We start from the raw sequence: 17,550 nt of genomic DNA, 5'->3' as shown, positions 1-17,550 counted from the left end.
GCGATGAGAACGCGCTCTTGACGGTGTTTACCGCTGCGGGCTCGGCTTGCAAGAAGGGTCTGTGGAGAAGGATGTCTAACGAGGGTGTGCGAATTCCCGCTGATGGGGAAGGCTGACGGCTCATAGCATGCGGTGAGGATGCCCATTTGGGGATGAGCCGGCGTTGATTATTCGAACAAAGAAAGATAATAAAAAGGAAAAAGCTTTGGAGGGCTCGCGGAAGTGGACTGGACGGAGGCAGACACGGTGTTGTTCGTATGTAAATGGGCGTCGGAAGCGGACAATGAGAGCAGATCTGGTGTGCAGGGGCCGAAGCGAATTGCCAAATGGGGGGAGGGCCGGGCGGAGTATGAAGGCGATTTTAGGGTTCGGGCGCGCGTGGCGGGGCCTGAGCCATCATATATTTCCAGACGGCCGTCCAGCGAAAGCAGCGTCGACCTCGTACCCTTCCCGGTGCTTTCCTCAAAAATACCGGTGAGTTTATTGTCGCCGTCGTCGTTGTCGTCGTCGTTGCCGGCATCGTGCTCAACGTTGTCGACAGCCGCATTGTATCACCAGTCTTTTCTCGACTAAAATCGGCCCTCCCGGTACGCCCTTTCTGCTGCGTCGCGACCGCCCGCTTCTTGCTCACGCGTCATTTGGACAACAGGATTACCCCCTTTGTGAAACTAGCCTCCTCTGTCATTTGTTCATTCGCCCTCTCGCTCGCTGTCCTGTACCGACTCTTTTCTGACAAAACGAAAACCCTAATACCGTTCTCAAATGGCCACAAACTTCGAACCTTCCACTTCTCCTACTGATACTCGCCCCCCTTCCTCCGCTCAGACGAAGCAGACTCCTCCAGCTTTTCTGGATCTGGCTGACTCTGTGCGTCTTCTCTGTCTATTCTCATCTGCTTTCCTTCTGGTGCTCATTTGTCGGTGTGGGATCAGTCTGCGAGGTCTAATATACCTGATTTTCACGCCGTGAGTCGTCCGCATTGGCTTTCGTAAGCTCTTTCCGTGTGCTGACAGCATATTAGCACGTTGAGCTCAAGCGCCGCGAACATGAACGTCAGCGCGCTCTTCACCGAAAGGTGTTCGAGGACCAGATGCGCGCTCTGGAACAGCAGCAGCAACAGGAGCTCATGCTTACCATTCCCTCGCTCGATCCCAATGGCAACGGGAACATCCAGCACCTGGCCATGTCCGCTCCCACCACTCCACCGCGGGTTAATGCCGTCTTGAACCACGACGACCTTTCGCCAAACCATCGCGCCCACTTTGCTCACGGTGGTGTCGACGTCGACGTCCTTTCCAAGGCTGTCGGTTCTGCTGTCGACAAGCGCAAGTCCGTTACGTACGCCCCTATCACTCATTCCCCTGAGATGCCCTCCAGCCACGCCCCTACGAACGGCAGCACCCTTGGCTCAGGCTACGCTCGTGCTGGTGCGAAGAGCATGCCTGCTAGTAGGCGTACTTCGGCCAGCAGCCACGACGAGGACTTGGCCAGTCACCTTAACGGCCTTTCCTTGGCCGGCGAGAGAAGGTCTCCCATGCCGTCCCATGAAATGTTGAACCAGAGGGCACAACGTGAGCTGGACGAGAAGTATGCCCAACCGTACAACGCTGGGATGATGCTTGACGAACAGCTCGACGAGGAGATGCACAGTGCGTGTCTTTCGCGTTGACTTGTGTTTTTTTTCTCTACACGCGTTTGAGTCGCTGATGGTCCGTTGTAGACGCCATGCGCAACTTGCCGACATCAGATGAGCGGTTCGCAGGGTCTAACTTCAACAAGGTATGCAGCTAGCTTTTGTAACCTCCAGCTTCCGTGCCTCGGCTGACAGGATCGTTTTAGCTGTCGACGTCCTCAGCCGCATTAGATTTGGCGCCCCTTTCGCAGACGCCTCCTCGTGGCTCCCTCGGACAACGTCAGCCCGACTCCCGTGACGCTCCCTCAGAGTGGCCTCAATTCAATGGTTCTCCCAACCCAGAGGGGCTCTCTTCCCAGCCCAGCCGTCGCCTGGCCCCAAACCCAGCCCTCCATCTCGGTCTGGGAGACCTCAACGGCAAGATGATGGGATCCGTTTCAGCGTCGGCCACGCCACTCATGCCTCAGGGGCTTTCTTCGCACGGTCAGATGCCTGGTTCGCGTCGTGGCTCGCCACCCGGTCTTACGGATGGCCTGTCCATCACCACTCGCTCTGTCCCCGGAACCCCGCTCACAGGCTTGCCACCTTCGACCGCGGCGCACATCATGAAGGCGCCGGGAACGCCGCTTACTCCTGACGGACAGTCTATGGGTGGACGATTGGGATCGCATCTCGATAGCCCGCTCAACGGCGATACGCTCCAGTCTTCGCTTTCCCGAGTGGGTAGCCAGTACGACGGTCAGATGGGCTTCAACTCGGTGTCATCCAGCTATGATGATCCTCTTCGTGTAAGTCATCTACCATCTTATTCGCTTCCAGATTGTTGCTGATATCGTGACCAGCAACCTTACGGCGTTGAGTCCGTGTATAGTATGGAGAACGGTTTGGGCGCCGGGCTTAACGGCGATGGCTACGACTCGTACAACTTCAGTCCCAATCGCGCGAACGGGGATCAACTCGGTGCGAACGGCACTGGCTCGACTGCTCTCTACCACCACCATGGGTCCCGATACGGCCTTGGTATTGGTAGTCGCGTTGGCGCTCCAGACAGCAAGATGAATGGGTTGCACGGTCCCAAGCACAAACGGGGCGAGATGGACCGCGAATGTGAGTTTTTTATGTCTTGTGTCCGAGATGCATAGTGACCGACCCTTCGTCTTCTAGTCAACCGCTTCGCGGGCACTCGTCTTGAGGACTTGGCCGGCGAGATTCCTAGCCTGTGTAAGGACCAGCACGGGTGTCGGTATCTTCAGAAGAAGCTTGAGGAAGGCGTCCCTGACCATAGGGATATGATCTTCCGCGAGACCTTCGGCCACTTCGCAGATCTCATGACCGGTAAGTCCGCTCGACTGCTCCTGTTTCCCAGTCCCTTCTGACCGCGTCCTCCGTGGTAAAGATCCCTTTGGCAACTACCTCTGCCAGAAGCTGCTCGAGTACTCGACGGATGAGCAGAGGAACATCATCTGCGAGTCGGTCGCTACAGATCTCGTCAACATCTCGCTCAACATGCACGGGACCCGTGCTGTTCAGAAGATGATCGACTTCCTGTCGACTCGCAGACAGGTGAGTTACAATCTCGTCGAACTATTACCCACCTCTGGCACTTACGGGGTGGCCCTTGCCGCGACGCAGACTGATCATAGATACCATGGCCAGATTCATTCCATCATCGTCGCTCTCAGCCTCCATGTTGTTGTGCTCATCAAGGATCTGAACGGGAACCATGTCATTCAAAAGTGTCTCAACAAGCTCGCGCCTGAAGATAACCAGGTATATTTCCGTTTTCGCGTTCTGGGAGGTTTCTTCGCGCCTAACGATTTATTTTGGCTGTAGTTCATCTACAACGCGGTCGCCGCCAACTGTGTAGAGGTTGCGACTCACCGTCATGGGTGCTGCGTCCTTCAGCGCTGTATCGACCACGCGTCGGACCATCAGCGTATCCAGCTCGTCAATGAGATCACGTACAACGCGCTGACTCTCGTTCAGGACCCGTACGGCAACTACGTACGTTCATTCTGTTCCTTACTTCTTACCTTGTACCTAGTCTGATCCTTCCGTTACTAGGTCGTTCAATACATCCTCGACCTCAACGACAACAGGTTCAGTGACGCCGTCATCCGGCAGTTCACTGGCAACGTCTGTGCCCTCTCCGTTCAGAAGTTCAGCTCCAATGTCATCGAGAAGGTCAGTCCTTTTTTTCTTCCTCCGTCGTGTCGTTCGTATTCTGATTGGGTTTGTCTAGTGTATCCGTGTCGCCGAGCACGGTACCCGCAAGATGTTGATCGACGAGCTCCTGAACCGCACAAGGCTGGAGAAACTTCTTCGTGACTCGTACGGAAACTACTGCGTCCAGGTTCGTTATTTCTGTCCATTTATTTGGAGAGCGTGTGGCTTACTTATTTTGTCGTAGACTGCCTTGGACTACGCCGAGCCCGCGCAACGCGCCCTTCTTGTCGACGGCATCAGACCGGTCTTGCCCCTCATTCGCAACACTCCTTATGGCAAGCGGATCCAGAACAAGCTCCAGCGCGAGCAGATGGACCACTTCGGAGGCTTCCACAATCAGCAGGCCCTGGTCAACATGGCTCTCGGTAGCCAAGGCATGGCAGGCCTACCTCACGCCGCTCACGGCGCCGGCCGCCACATACAACCTAATCCCCTCGCGGACGTGTACAACAGTCAGAACGGCCTCTACCCCATGGCCAACGGCGGCGGTCTGCAGGCGCAAGGAGCTATCGGCGGTCTTCACGCCCCTCTCCACACCATGCGCTCGCACTCGATCGACGGCTACGTCCTCCAGGGCAACTCGAGCCATAACCAGGCGGCGTTGGCGAACGGCGGGTTCTCGAACGGTTCGCCTTTCGCGGGCGTCAACTCGTTCCCTAACGCTGGGATGGCCGCGACCATCAACGACCCTTACTCCCGTTCGTCCTTTGGATACGGGATGTAATGGGGCGTTGTCGCCGTCGTCGTCGACCTCAAGTTCTATGCCTTCAAGTCATGCATGGCCGCCGCCATCATCGTCGCAATGCTTTCCATGCAATATACCACTTACATTAGCCCGCGTAAAGTCTCATCCATCTGTTCACTATGCTATTCCGGCGTTGGCCTTCGTCGACGTTCGGGGACTATGAATATGGCATCTCTCTTTTCTCCCTCTCGATCACATCCCATGGCGCATTGTATTCAAACCCCGCAATCTTTAATGTCGCTTCGTTTTCCCTTTTCTCTGTGCTTTCTGTTGACACTTCCGTGAACACTTTCTTGGTTGCCACATTGTCATCTGTACAGCGTACCTCTTCACTCTCATTGCCTCATTCCCCCCGCATCGTACACCAAACCAACAACCCAATCAACCCTGCCATTAGTCCATCTGTTTAATCATATCGTCGCTCCTCCTTGTAGTTATTCGGCCTCGAGCCTTGTGCTTAGACTGTGTGATACTTTTCTGTGTGCTACTTTGGAACCTTCTCACCCCTTTCGTCTCGCAACTAGTCCGCCGCTCTCGCCTTCCCCCCTTTATTCCTTGCTCTCCCCAACTTTAGCTTAGCCCGTTCGCGAACACTGTTGACCTACTTGCTTGCTTGTCTGTCTGTTTCTACCCTCTCCTTGTTCCGTTTCTCGTTTGTTTGTTGTTAAATAGTCTGTGGATAGGCCCCCTTTTTCTCCCTCCTTTGCCTCTCGTTGTCCCTGTTCTATATTTGTGACTCCGTCTACTTTGTGTCTTTTTTACCCCCCTTGCGTTTTTTCTCGTTTCGTGCTGGCTATCTCGCTTCTTCACTCGGAACGGTACCCTTCATCTGTGGTCGTCTGTAACAATCCGGTTGGTCGCACCTAGCTTGTATTGATTGATCTTGCCTCCCCTCCCTTCTGTTGTAGATATATACGCTCGTCGAGAATTATTTCTGTTGCTTGCTGGCTTTCTTTCGGTCTTTAGTTTTGGTTCGCGTGTTCAAGCTCAAGTGTGATGAGTGCGGTGCGATTCCTGAGATGGTTTGGTGCGGGTCCCCTTGCCTGACTGTCGCTTTCCAGGCGACCCTCCCACGAGTCGTGAGTATTGCGCCCTGCACGGTGCTACTGTGTTTGTGTAAAGTGTTCTTCGTTCCTGAAGGTTAAGTCTGAGACTGAGTGAACGATGAAGGACTACGCTACGCAAACATGCCAACGGTGGGCCGCCGTGGTGCCACCGCCGCAGAGTTAACTCCTTGCAGAATGAGATCTGTCGATTCGGCGTCCAACACAGCTGGATGTTCGTTGGATCGATCGCTGCAACATCGCACTCGCTACGATCTGAGACCGTGGGCCTACTCAGTACCACCGAGCGCCGTTCACGAGCTTTCACTATTCATATAATCACGATAGACCATCTGAAGCTCCGCGACGGACGGTTCGTGCTCGCAGAAGAAAACCCACGGACCAATCTTCCCCCCAGTATTTGGCTTGGAGGGTGCGAAACGCGATGGTCTCATTGAGCGGTCGAAGATGTATACGCCTTGGAAGGAACGTATGGTCTTAGGTCGTAGTTGGTCGTAGTAGTCAAGGGGCTGAGTCAACAGAGGCGATACAAAACCTCACAGTTTGAATATAGATCGTGGATGATGCGCCAAGAGTCTTTGGGCCCTTGAATTACTGCCTCATACAATGCACAAGTTGAAGTAGCTTAGGATAGCGAAGAAGCAGGTGGGGCAATCGCGGGCGACGTTCCTCTCATGAAAGAGCCGCAACAGTAGCCATGAAAGCTATATGTCCGACCTAGCTCTATCTCAGAGTGAAGGACCCATACAAAATATCTCCAGAGGTAAGTAAGTACTCGAGCCTCTTGAAGGCTGAAGCTGGATCAGAGTTTGGATGTGGACGATAAATTTGGATGACTAGCGATATCCCATAACCTGCACACAGGAAACTGATCACACCGTGACAGAGATGATAGCAAACTCTGGGATGGAATGTGTTTTTTGCGATCATGTAGCAGGATGAAGAAGAAACGGCGAATAAATATATTGACTTTAAGTTGGATATTCGCCCTCCACGTGGTAAACCCCGAGCCGTTGGCGCCGTCCCCTTCGAGAAACCGCCCAAGCTTGTTTTGCTTCGGCCATCTTGCTCACACCGTGTATCTCCAAGTTCTCTACCACCGACGAGCAATAAAAGCCATTCGACTCCCCCCATATCTCCCCAAAAAGATGTCCTCTGCTACTGCTGACTGGGTTACGCCTCCCACACGTCCTGAGCTCATCGAAAACCTTGTTTCGGGAGTTGGTGCGTACATAACTGTTTACATAGAGACGCATGAACTGAACTTTTGACCTCATTCGATTTGTCGTAACAGACCGCTATAATCCTTCCAATGTTGGCATTTTGGAGGATTACCTGTATCACCAGATCCGGAGTCAAGAGTATGACTGTCTGGCCAATCTTGCGATCTTAAAACTGTGCGCCCTGAACCTCTGACTCTCTCATTTATCATACTGAATGTCATTTGTCTGGTGCTCAGCTACCAATTTAACCAAGACCTCTATAACCCGGATGTCATCATCAACATCCTTGTAAAAGCGCTTACCTCCGTACCGTTCCCCGACTTCAATCTTTCAATCGCCCTTCTCGATGATCGGGCGCCACCCACCAACCTCGACGAACCGGACCCTCTACCAGCTCTTCTCCCCCACCTCGTATCTCTCCACAGCCTTCTCCAGCAATGTCGCTTCCCCGCGTTCTGGGCTCTCTACCGCTCAGATGAACTGGAGTCGCTGAGGGATAATTATACAGTCGAGGTGGTTGGCTTCGAGGACTCTATCAGGGAGGTAGTAGTGAGAAGTGTGAAGGCTGCTTTCCAGAGGATAGGAAAGCAGAGGCTTGGCACGTATCTGAGCTTGAGCGGTTAGTTTCAATTTTGGGAAATCCCTATGACAGTGTACAGCCTGATCGTTCTGATATGTATTTTTTTCGCATTAGACTCTGGTCTCGACGAATACATCTCGAAGTTGGGTTGGACCCAGGATGCCACCGGTGTGGTCGAGATCCCACCAAACCCTGACAACAAAATTGTCTCGACAGTCGTCCAGGAGAACATCAACCTTCCTCGTACGTTCATTTTTTGTCTGCCTCAACCAATACTTCCACTGACGAAGGAAATATCGCTTTGCACGCAGAGCTATCCAAAGTTATCTCTCACGTCATCCAGGCTGCATAAACTTCTCTTGTATCTGTGTACTTTGTGTAGTGTCCACCCATGTAGCGCGACAAAACATTGAGCGCGACTCGCCGTCTTATTCGCATTCGTTTATCCGACAATCTCCGCGTGGCGTAAAAAGCCACACCCGACATAGAAGCGCGACAGTCAGGATCATCCTTCATGGTTGTGGCACAGTCATCTGATAAACGCATAAGAGACAATCGCAACTTGGGGGAATGTCTACAATTTCTGGGTCCTGGTCACTGAGCATGGTCAAGGACCGACAGAAGGAAGCGAGAGATGTTTGAAGAACAAAAAATAAAACATTAACTGTTATAACATGCAGGGAGTACAGCAAATAGAGCAACTAGGCAGTCCTAGAAACATGTCCATCGGGTCGCACTCTTTCGCAATAGCCCAGAGTATTCGATATACGAACTATCCAAGGTGAACAACGTATCTTAGGCCTGGACGTTTTGACTGTTCGACGTCAAATCAGCAACCGGCACTCCTATGAACAATCATGTAGTACTCACGGGAACTGCCCAATGACGTTGCCGGCTGGGTAGTATTCGCAGACATAGTAGCTCGTGGGCTACACGCCGACCATCAGATATCAATCAGCCACCAGGAATACAAATCTTGAAACAAGATGAACGTACGCCATATACACTCTCGTCGAAAATAGCGCACTGAGCCTCAGCACATCCGAGCTGGGTAGAGGCCTTCCACACCATCTGAGTGAAGTGCGAAGGCTGAGGGTTGCTGGCATCGTATTGAGCTGGAATCATATCCGACCGCATTCAGAACACATTAAACAAAAAGGATGTGAGGAGCGAGCGTCACTAACTGGATTCAGCAGCCCAAGCGCCTACAGCGGAGGCGATCGGGAAGTCGCCTGTACCGGCGGCCAAGTTCTCTACAACCAACAATACAACCGTCAAAATAAAATCAGATTGACGGGTCACAAACGGAAAGAAATAGATCGATGAGTAGAATGTTTGTAACCACTAACCACCGTACGGTCCGAGAGATCCTCCAGAATGTTCAAAGACGCATCCGTTCGCCCAGTTCTGTGCAGCCGTGGCCAACGTATCGTTCCAAACAAGGTCGGCGGCGCCATGAGCCTCACGGACGGTGTTGTGAGCACTCAGGTAGGAGTCGATGTCAGAGGGTGAGGCACGGGTAGCGAACAATGTAGGTGAAGCGAGAGTAGAGCCCGCGAGAGCGAGAGCGACTGAGACGAGTTGGGTGAAGGAGGGAGACATTTGTTCGGAGGCGGTGAGACGGTGACTTTGTAGGAGGAATGAGTGACGGCGAATGTAAAGGTGGGTAAAGTACTGATGATGAGAACGACGAGAAAAGGAGGCGGATAGGAGGTGGGTTGGGGTGGGATGGAACTGCCGCTCGTCTTTATATATTACCTCACCAAGGAGACTACGCCTGGGCGAAACACTGCCGTTACTTGGCTCTTACACTGATCCTGATCCGCATTTTTTTCGGGGCCCAAGTAGGTACAGCGCTGGTGGTCAATTCCCCGGCGCGGTTGGAATCGATTATGCCTAGAATACTTCGATCACTTCAAGACACATGCGTGTCAGTAAGAACGGTAATACCGAAGTGAGATTGAGGTGGCCATACCGTGTCGTCTATCCGGACGGAGGAATGAGTACTCTAGAGAGAGGGAATTCGCAATGTGGTCAATACATGCTGGGCGACCATCCTGTTCTGTGATGGCATCACCACAGCAATGGGGTTACGAAAGCCAGCTGCATATGTACATGTGCTACGGTGTCGTATGCAGACCATGTCCATACGGTGTCACTGTCTCCTTGGACCAGCCGTTCTGAACGGGCCTGGCATAGGATGAGCTGCGAGCTTGGCCTACGACACTGGTAAACAGTGTGTCTTGGTGCTTCCGAGCTTGAATAGGCTTGGAGGTAATACTGAGTAGAACGCAGCACCATGTGTCACAGCGTTGACGGGAGATCCGAATAGACTGAGACAGCTTATTTTGCTTCCTAGTCGGTCGAAGAGAAATAGGGGTGAGCGTGAAGCAGGATCTTCGCAGCTTGCTGGCACCATCAGCGCCCACACCAGGTTACTGGCATGCGATGCCACCTCAACAGTACTGCGACGGCTCCAAGATAGCCCTCAAGCTTGGCATCTACTAACCTAGGCAAAGCATGAGGTGATACACAGGTTGGAGTATTGCCAGTTAGTCATCGAAAACAGTCTGAACATGGTGGTCGAAAACAAGCAAGACCGTCACGGTTACATCACGGATCGCCGCCGACGCTTACAATCAATTGTACCGAATAAATGGTGGCGGAAGGTGGCCGTGGGTTAGGTGCAGTTATATTGCACTTGAAAACACTTATTTACGCTGAAACAGGTTGTTCCAGCTTAAAAAGCTACAGAATGTTGCATTGGCTTGGGATCAGCCCCATTTCTAGACCGGCCGAGTTCGGCCGGAATCGATGCATCACCAAAGAAGTGCAGTTTGGGACTCAGCGTGGGACTTGCCAGCGCACTCATGATTTTCTTGCGAAGTTTGAAGCTTTCGTTGGCCACTTCGTCTTCACCCTCAGCATTTACTCTACGCTGGCCGAAGCCTTCTTTTCTTTCACATGACGCTACACGACGCCCTTGGACTGTTCGCGAGATGAGCGCGCCGTGTCTGCGCGATGGTGGTAGGTGAGGTCCGTCAACGTTGTTGCATCCGTTTCGTTTCGTTCCTTTTCGTCTCCCTAGCCTATTTCTCTATTCGTAATCGCTTTCGTCCCTTCCTACATCCCTTCCACACAAGACGAAGCAGACACTGTGCTTCGTCTTCGGACTTGGGGATGACATCATCAATGTACGGCGTGAACTTGAACGTCGCACGCGACGCGCTGTCGTGTGCGGGCAACTACTTACCTTAGTACCTCATCTTGAGCACCTCTACGTACACTCGCATCTCCTCTCCGATGATCCCAATAACCTACCATATTTTTCTTACTTTCTTTCGTCTCATCTCTTGTCTGCTGTCCCGTCTGTGTAACACCCCACCTGTACTTGTTACCTCGGCCCTTGCTCGTCCCTCTGTATGCTTATATACGACTGTGTAATGTAGCCCTATTCAAATACACGGAACCATTGTCCGTGGAAAAAGTTGACTGCTTGATTACGCTGTCAAAATGGGCCCCCGGTGGGACCACCTGAGCTGAAACGATGAGCCCTTCCACAGATTTCGAGAGCATGTAGTAACTTGGGCGCCCTCGCTATAGACCTTGCAATATGTGAATGAGCACAATAACCCATTTTACTTGTTGTAGTAGTATTTGAGCAATTGGATCTCATATATGACCTTGCGAGTGAAATATATGAGCTTGCAAGACTCGGCAGATTTCCGTGATGTAGCTTGTCAAGGTTTGTCATTACGTCATCCCATACTGTGGCACAAGAAAATTCAGATGTGGCAGCTAGTAACTTACCAGCAACAGCCAGCAACTCGTCAACGTTGCTTTTCATGTACACTCCATCATCGGTCTGGTCCCTCACAGCAATTTCGGATGCACACAGCGGGCGATGGCACTCGTTCTCCGCTCTCTGATACAAAGTTGAGGCCTCCGTACGCCGTGTCAACTGTAAGTACCCCTCGTCATACCACATGGACAAAACTTGACAAAACAAACATACTTCCAGCAACTTCTAGCCTTACAGTAAAACATATCCACGCCTAGAAGTGAACGGTGCTCAAGCTGTGCTTCGACCGCACTAGCACGCTCGAGACATCACCGATGTATCATGAAGTGGCACTCAAGACTCAGAGCTCCTTCTGGGATGCGAGCGGAGCTTTCACCCTCCAAGATAGAGAACGTCGCACAGCAGCGAGCAGAGAAGGTGGCGCCTCAAGAACCCAACAACTCTTCCATAGGATCATGCCATCAAAGCAATTGACGTTTCGCCGGTTCGTTTGAGTGTTTTCCACTGGCACATTCTTCCTCTAGATGGAAAATTCTTCATTCTCGCTGATCATATCATGGCGGGGAAGAATATATGACGTGGCAAGGAAGAAATGGTCGATATCGAGAACTGAAACGTCGGGTGAGCGTAGCCGTTCGTAGACCGAGGGCTAACTTTCGTCGCAGACAAGTACCACGATTCCTCCTCCAGGCCTCCAAAAGTCATCGAAAGATGGACGAAGGCGCGAGGAGATGCGATGGGTATAGCATATGTGCCATGGAAGAGAAGTCTCATACCCTCAAACGTGAGCGCTTCAGCACCACTCTGAGCCACAGTTCCGACAGAGTTGTGGCATCCACGTCGGGTTAATGCGCTACTCTGTCAGTCTTCGACCTTAAGGTCCAGACATTTAAGGACCTCCTGACATGGTGAGTCCGTTATTGAAATTGTACTGAGATGCGGATATGTCGTGTATTTAGCCACGAACGGTGCCACGGACGGACGAGATGACTTGCGCGGTAACGAGGTTGGTGGTAGGATGGAAGAGGGTACATGATGGACGTATGGTGTTTAGATGTGTTCGGCTGACAGGTGACTTCCGAGTTATGATGCTTGCCTATATTTATATAACCAATGTAGCTAAATTCACTCAAACTTGGCCCTAGTGTGGTGCTTCACAAGCATAGACTTTGTGGGCATTGCTGTATGACGATCGTCCATTCATTTTCCCGTCCTGTGATTTATTTTCTAGATAAGGCAAGCCCTTATGGATTGAACTTTCGATCCGCAGAAGCTACATGAACCAGTGTTAGTACCATCGCATTTCCGGATCCAAGCCCTGGAATATTCGTATGTGCTTCGTTGTGAGGACGCTAGAGCTGTGGCCCCTTTCTTCGGAACGTTCGAACAGAGACATGAACTCGTTCTTTTTTTTTTGTCTTGCATGGCGATAGCACTTGCGGTTTATCTTCTCAGATGAGTTTGACACGGTTCTTTGCTGGCCGAGTCGTTCTAAGTATATACTACGCTATAAAATTTCTCATATTCTGTCTTGCGACGGTCGTTGTTCATACTTACTAGGTGTGATTTATTAATAATTGTTTCACACCTCGAGGGTTGGGCTGGATCATGTCAGCTCAGGGGCAAGAGCCTTTCAAGATTGCAAGAAAATATTGTCTATATTTGGGCCACACATACTTGAGTGGCGTTGTAGCATCATTCAAATTTCAGTCTTCCGGCGTCGGTTAAATGCAGTTTCGTCGTTGCTGTCTACCACCATCTACTCTCTCGTTTCATGGTTAAGCCCACCAGCACTATATGAGACCTGCTACTCCTAAGTTATCATACCTAGTCTGTGCCCGGCCTCCGATGTCAATTTGCTGCCTCCGGTGGGAATCTCGTGAGCGACGAACTGGAATTCGCTTACAACGACTTCCTATATCATCCTGCCCTTTTCGACGATGCCGCTCTCGCACTTCTCCATCTTCTTCCTCCCAGTAACCTCTCCAGCACTTCGAAGTGGATCTCTAGAAACTCCCCCGTATCGTGACTAGCTTTTAGAACCGGTCATGAACTCTAGCAGTGCTGTTGAGTTCATATTCCTCGGAACGGGCGCATCGGGCAGCGTCCCCCACCTCTCTTGTCTCACACCTTCGGAGAATGATGAAGAAAAGCCGTGTCGGACATGTTTGTCTACTATTGACGGCACGCCTGAAGGGAAGATGAACTTCAGAAGGAACACCTCTGCGGCGGTCAGGATCGTCGACAGGGATGGTGTGAAACGGTGCGTACTTTCCACCATGATTATCGGCCTCTGAAGGGTGTTGACTTGTTCCGATGTTTGTGGATCAACAGGACGATTGTAATTGACGTAGGGAAGGATTTCCGAGGGGCTGCGTTGGAGTGGTTTCCAAAGCATGGAATGAGAAGGATAGACGCGATACTACTCACTCACGACCATGCCGACGGTACGTCCCTATCATGCTGTCTTATTAGATCAATCCTGCTGACACCCGCATGTGTTTTGCAGCTATGAACGGACTGGATGATCTGCGAGGTACGGTAGTTCCGTGTCGGTTGGAGCACACGATGTCTAATCGCTTTTACCACGCCTCTGATGTCCTCTGTAGCGTGGACGCAAGATGGCATCATTCAAACTCACATAGACGTATACCTTTCGGAGGCTACCTTCTCCGTAGTCAAACGAGCGTTCCCGTTCCTCGTCTCGAAGGAATTTGCAACGGGTGGTGGTGATGTGAGTCCACCAAAGCTCTCTGTTTTGCTTTCGCACAGTCCATGGATTATCCTCACACGCGGTATATCTACCAGGTCGCTGCCTTCAGATGGCACATCATTGACTATGGCATCCCATTTGAGATCCTAGAGACAGGGATCACCATAACGCCCCTCGCAGGTAAGCCTTTCCCCATACAATTCACCGTCCTTGCGTCCAGCAGACTAACCCCCTATGTCGGTGCGAATAGTTCAGCACGGCTGGCTTCAACCCCGATCTTCCAACAAACCCTACCTCTGCTTTGGGTTCAACATCCAAGACACCGTTATCTACATCTCTGACGGCAATCACATCCCTGAAGAGACGTGGGCGCTCCTTGAGCATTCCCTCTCCACCTGCTCGGAATCTCAGACCGATCCAACCTCATCTACGCTGACGACGACGACGACGAAGCGCAAACCGTACCCAGTCCTCGTTCTCGACTGTCTCCACCTCATTCCATATACTGCGCATTTTGGTATCGTTGAAGCGGTGAACGTTGCGAGGAGAATGGGAGCCCTGAGGACGTATGTGACGGATATTGGACATTATGTGGGGCATGATGAGTGGGTCGCTATTGGGGAAAGTCTCGAGCGTGTGCTCAGCAGTGAAATATCCGAGCATGAGCTTGGTGGCGAGAAGGGTAGCATGACGGAGGTAGTGAGAAGAGGTTTGAGCATGGTGCGAGATGCAGATCGTGAGGCTCGTAATGTGCTGAAGGGAGAGGCAGGAGAGAGGGGCCCGGTGTGGCTGAGACCGGCGCACGATGGGTTGAGGTTGGTTGTGAGTAAGGAGGTGGTGCTCGAGGGCGGGACGTACGGGGCCTAGACGTTATTGTCTACGAAGTCCTCTATAGAGTTTTACTTGTTTCATTTATGCTCGTTCACTGATTGTGCTTGCGAGCTCAGCCATCCATATACAGGGATCTCCTCATTTTCCAAGGAGAAGCACTCCCCCATGAACCCTCCCTCATTTCTCATGGTCTCGTCTTCTCTCTCTCTGTTCCCTGCGATGAAAGCAATGTGCTACACCACCCATCGTACCGATTTTCTTGTACAAATCCATTCCATTGGTCTCTAGAATGTCCTCATGTCATGCGTGTATGTGGGACCGTACAACAATATTGCGAGGCGGATACAATGGTAGGCTGGCGACCAACCTGCAATTTCCCGCTCGGTTCAAGCCTTATGACTCTAGCCTTCGTATAGGTAGAGTAACCAACGAACATCCCAACGCCCCCACCGTCACAATACAGCGCACCTCAACTCCCTTCTCCCACCGCCTTACCCTCCTCACTATTGCCACCGGTAGCTGACTCTGTTTCCGACGGTCCTGCGGGTGGAGGCAACCCACGGGGTTCAGATTTCGGCGAGCTGACGGTACTATTCGCCTGTCTTCGCCTCTTCCACAGGCCTGCATTCGGGCCATTCATGATGAACGCGATCGTCCAGCGCGAGAGGCCGCGAAGACACTCTGGTTCGTGAGTGGCGGCGGTAAGGAAGGCGAGGGAGAGCGTGAATGCGATCCTAACGAATGCAACACTGAGCAATTAGACACGACCTCAAATTATACGGTAAGAACGTTGCGTACCGTTCCACAACCTTCACACTCCTCCCGCCCCTCAACCATCCGCTCGACAAACAAGCCCTCACCGCCCTTGGCAAAACATACAATGTCATCTCTCCTCTCCTCCTGCCATTCTCGATCCAGATACTGCTCCCACACATCAAAGAACCCATCATCACACAACCGTACGGACCGTCCCACCAGTCGTGCGATATCCAAGGCAGGAGACGAGCGAGGACGAGCGTGCGTGTGAAGCAGACAGAGACCCATATGGATGCTACGAAGGTGGAGAGGAAAGTTGAGGAGCGGAGTATCCCCGTCAGGAGGGTGAAGAGACGGTGGGGGCGGAGGAGGTGGGAGGGACGAGTAAGAAGGATAGGGAGGATATGGACCTGGCTCGAATATTAGATATGTGTATATGAACGCCTGAAAGTGATATAGAGAAACAAATACCGGAGTATATAAAGCCAAAGCTTCGACGAATGCATACGCAGTTCGTACTGCAACATTTCGTGTACAACTCCCGCCCACAGCGCCCAGACCTCTCATCTTCCCGTGCACGATCTCACAAGGAACTCCACCTACACCATTCCTTCCTGATACGCATAATGCACGCCAAGCCTCAGTGGCTTTCGGTCCGCCGTAGGCGGGTACGAGCGATGGATCTCCCCAGGAGGTAGAGTGTCCCAGTTCTTGAGAAAGTGTGGACAGGAGACTGGGCATGAGGGAGGTGGTGCCAGAGACATAAGAGAAAGTGCGCTCGCGGATGGAGCGTAGGGCGGCGGAGAGACGAGGGTCGATACTTGCTAAGGACGATATCCTGAGATCAAGTATTGAAAGATGTTGCGAAGTTCAGAATTAGGGCTAGACGTTCGTCCCGGCTTTAGGTGGCGCTGATGTGGCCCAAACTTACCACTTGACATACGACCTTGGTAGCCTATCGGGCGAGGAAAAATATGTGAATTTAAGACATATGCTTCCAAGACCTTGAAAATATGGACTACCTTTCAGGTTCGTAGAAGAAACACCACATGATTCTTGATTGATGATTTGCATGAATACAAACAAACGCCACAACGTACGAAGAGCAATGACAGACCTTGCGCTGCTCGCCCAAAACAACATCGCATCTATCCTCGTCGTGACTCTCTGCCTCCACTTCTTCCTCTCCTCGTCCTCCCTCGGACTGCTCTCTCCATCATCATTCTCGCCTGAGCGCCTAAACACAATCCTCTGCACCACAGCATCCACCGCTCGGACCACAAACATCAACGTCAAATCCAACGTCGCGCTCGTCCTCCCTTGCGACTTCGAAGTGGGAGATATGGGTACGGTCCATGGGATGGAAGCTTTACGTGTATGTGAGGAGCTATGACGTGACTGCATGAGGAGGATGCTGAGGAGACAAGGGAAGGCGTTAAGAAGGAAGGCTTTGTGGATTGCGGGGAGAGACGAGAGGTATGTTTTAAGTGTGCTCAGGCGAGTGAGGGTTGTTGTCTCTCGAGAAGCATGTCTACATGGCCTCGATGATGAATTTTGTGGTGCCAGTTGTGCCGGAAACTTATCTGGAGAAAGAGCGTCCAAGTTGAACTCTTCGAAGCGGCTCCAGAGTGCCTGCAGGACTGCTCCTCCCCCGACAGCCACAGTGATCGCGAATGGAAAGCCCGTCAGCCCGAACTCGCGCCTCAGAATTTTGTTGAGCGCATGCAGATTTGCTTTAGAATCTGATAGTCTGGTTCTCCGTGAAGAGAGAAAGGAAAGGAGAGCGGGGCCTAGGGAAAGGGAGAGTGCAAGGGTATATGTTCGAATAGCGACTTGAAGAGGATGGGAGTCTGGGAGGCTGAGCAGGTAGTCCTCCACAGCGGTCATGGCGAGCGCCAGCTAGTTCTTTCCGAGATAAAACGAGACAGCGGGGTATAAGATAGCACAACAGAGGGAAGAGTAGAAAAGCTTGTGGTA

The 17,550-nt window shown here is 51.9% G+C and overlaps 7 protein-coding genes across 7 annotated transcripts; 5 read left to right on the top strand and 2 right to left on the bottom strand.

Moving 5' to 3' along the window:
- Nucleotides 1-762: 762 nt before the first annotated feature.
- On the top strand, nucleotides 763-4,583 carry STEHIDRAFT_133247 (ARM repeat-containing protein; the record flags this gene model as incomplete). The annotated part of the gene is made up of 13 exons (XM_007307387.1): nucleotides 763-867; nucleotides 933-965; nucleotides 1,022-1,649; nucleotides 1,721-1,779; nucleotides 1,840-2,421; nucleotides 2,476-2,740; nucleotides 2,798-2,968; nucleotides 3,030-3,196; nucleotides 3,266-3,403; nucleotides 3,467-3,637; nucleotides 3,698-3,817; nucleotides 3,876-3,986; nucleotides 4,044-4,583. The coding sequence occupies 13 exons, from the start codon at nucleotides 763-765 to the stop codon at nucleotides 4,581-4,583; spliced, it is 3,090 nt and encodes a 1,029-aa protein (XP_007307449.1).
- Nucleotides 4,584-6,795: 2,212 nt separating this feature from the next.
- On the top strand, nucleotides 6,796-7,913 carry STEHIDRAFT_123750 (ARM repeat-containing protein). Its single transcript, XM_007307386.1, has 5 exons — nucleotides 6,796-6,892; nucleotides 6,963-7,065; nucleotides 7,128-7,510; nucleotides 7,586-7,714; nucleotides 7,783-7,913. Exons 1-5 carry the CDS (start codon nucleotides 6,817-6,819, stop codon nucleotides 7,821-7,823), a joined length of 732 nt encoding a protein of 243 aa, XP_007307448.1. The 5' UTR covers nucleotides 6,796-6,816; the 3' UTR covers nucleotides 7,824-7,913.
- An 80-nt stretch (nucleotides 7,914-7,993) lies between these two features.
- STEHIDRAFT_101443 (PR-1-like protein) lies at nucleotides 7,994-9,183 on the bottom strand. Its single transcript, XM_007307385.1, has 5 exons — nucleotides 8,821-9,183; nucleotides 8,656-8,724; nucleotides 8,468-8,586; nucleotides 8,342-8,400; nucleotides 7,994-8,285 (listed from the first exon to the last, which is right to left on the bottom strand). Exons 1-5 carry the CDS (start codon nucleotides 9,071-9,073, stop codon nucleotides 8,267-8,269), a joined length of 519 nt encoding a protein of 172 aa, XP_007307447.1. The 5' UTR covers nucleotides 9,074-9,183; the 3' UTR covers nucleotides 7,994-8,266.
- A 1,183-nt stretch (nucleotides 9,184-10,366) lies between these two features.
- STEHIDRAFT_123748 (uncharacterized protein) lies at nucleotides 10,367-10,854 on the top strand (the record flags this gene model as incomplete). The annotated part of the gene is made up of 1 exon (XM_007307384.1): nucleotides 10,367-10,854. A coding segment is annotated over one exon (225 nt), but the record flags the coding sequence as incomplete, so codon positions are not given.
- Nucleotides 10,855-11,525: 671 nt separating this feature from the next.
- Nucleotides 11,526-12,297, top strand: STEHIDRAFT_148874 (uncharacterized protein). The gene has a single exon (XM_007307383.1). It carries the CDS (start codon nucleotides 11,847-11,849, stop codon nucleotides 12,120-12,122), a length of 276 nt encoding a protein of 91 aa, XP_007307445.1. The 5' UTR covers nucleotides 11,526-11,846; the 3' UTR covers nucleotides 12,123-12,297.
- A 1,024-nt stretch (nucleotides 12,298-13,321) lies between these two features.
- Nucleotides 13,322-14,853, top strand: STEHIDRAFT_113465 (uncharacterized protein; the record flags this gene model as incomplete). Its single annotated transcript, XM_007307382.1, has 6 exons — nucleotides 13,322-13,536; nucleotides 13,608-13,720; nucleotides 13,783-13,809; nucleotides 13,883-14,007; nucleotides 14,046-14,166; nucleotides 14,237-14,853. The coding sequence occupies 6 exons, from the start codon at nucleotides 13,322-13,324 to the stop codon at nucleotides 14,851-14,853; spliced, it is 1,218 nt and encodes a 405-aa protein (XP_007307444.1).
- A 227-nt stretch (nucleotides 14,854-15,080) lies between these two features.
- STEHIDRAFT_141118 (uncharacterized protein) lies at nucleotides 15,081-17,460 on the bottom strand (the record flags this gene model as incomplete). Its single annotated transcript, XM_007307381.1, has 6 exons — nucleotides 15,081-15,551; nucleotides 15,616-15,983; nucleotides 16,045-16,411; nucleotides 16,505-16,528; nucleotides 16,596-16,628; nucleotides 16,691-17,460. 6 exons carry the CDS (start codon nucleotides 17,458-17,460, stop codon nucleotides 15,287-15,289), a joined length of 1,827 nt encoding a protein of 608 aa, XP_007307443.1. The 3' UTR covers nucleotides 15,081-15,286.
- Nucleotides 17,461-17,550: the final 90 nt, after the last annotated feature.

This window comes from Stereum hirsutum (genome assembly GCF_000264905.1).
Source record: "Stereum hirsutum FP-91666 SS1 unplaced genomic scaffold STEHIscaffold_13, whole genome shotgun sequence".
NCBI lineage: Eukaryota > Fungi > Basidiomycota > Agaricomycetes > Russulales > Stereaceae > Stereum > Stereum hirsutum.
This window is presented reverse-complemented; position numbering and strand designations above follow the sequence as displayed.

Coding starts and splice junctions, on each gene's coding strand:
- STEHIDRAFT_101443 (XM_007307385.1), bottom strand. CDS start 9,073: ATGTCTCCCTCCTTCACCCAACTCGTCTCAGTCGCTCTCGCTCTCGCG. Junction 8,725..8,820: donor ATCTCTCGGACCGTACGGTG/GTTAGTGGTTAC, acceptor TGTTGGTTGTAG/AGAACTTGGCCGCCGGTACA. Junction 8,587..8,655: donor CGCTTGGGCTGCTGAATCCA/GTTAGTGACGCT, acceptor ATATGATTCCAG/CTCAATACGATGCCAGCAAC.
- STEHIDRAFT_123750 (XM_007307386.1), top strand. CDS start 6,817: ATGTCCTCTGCTACTGCTGACTGGGTTACGCCTCCCACACGTCCTGAG. Junction 6,893..6,962: donor AAACCTTGTTTCGGGAGTTG/GTGCGTACATAA, acceptor TTGTCGTAACAG/ACCGCTATAATCCTTCCAAT. Junction 7,511..7,585: donor CACGTATCTGAGCTTGAGCG/GTTAGTTTCAAT, acceptor TTTTCGCATTAG/ACTCTGGTCTCGACGAATAC.
- STEHIDRAFT_148874 (XM_007307383.1), top strand. CDS start 11,847: ATGACGTGGCAAGGAAGAAATGGTCGATATCGAGAACTGAAACGTCGG.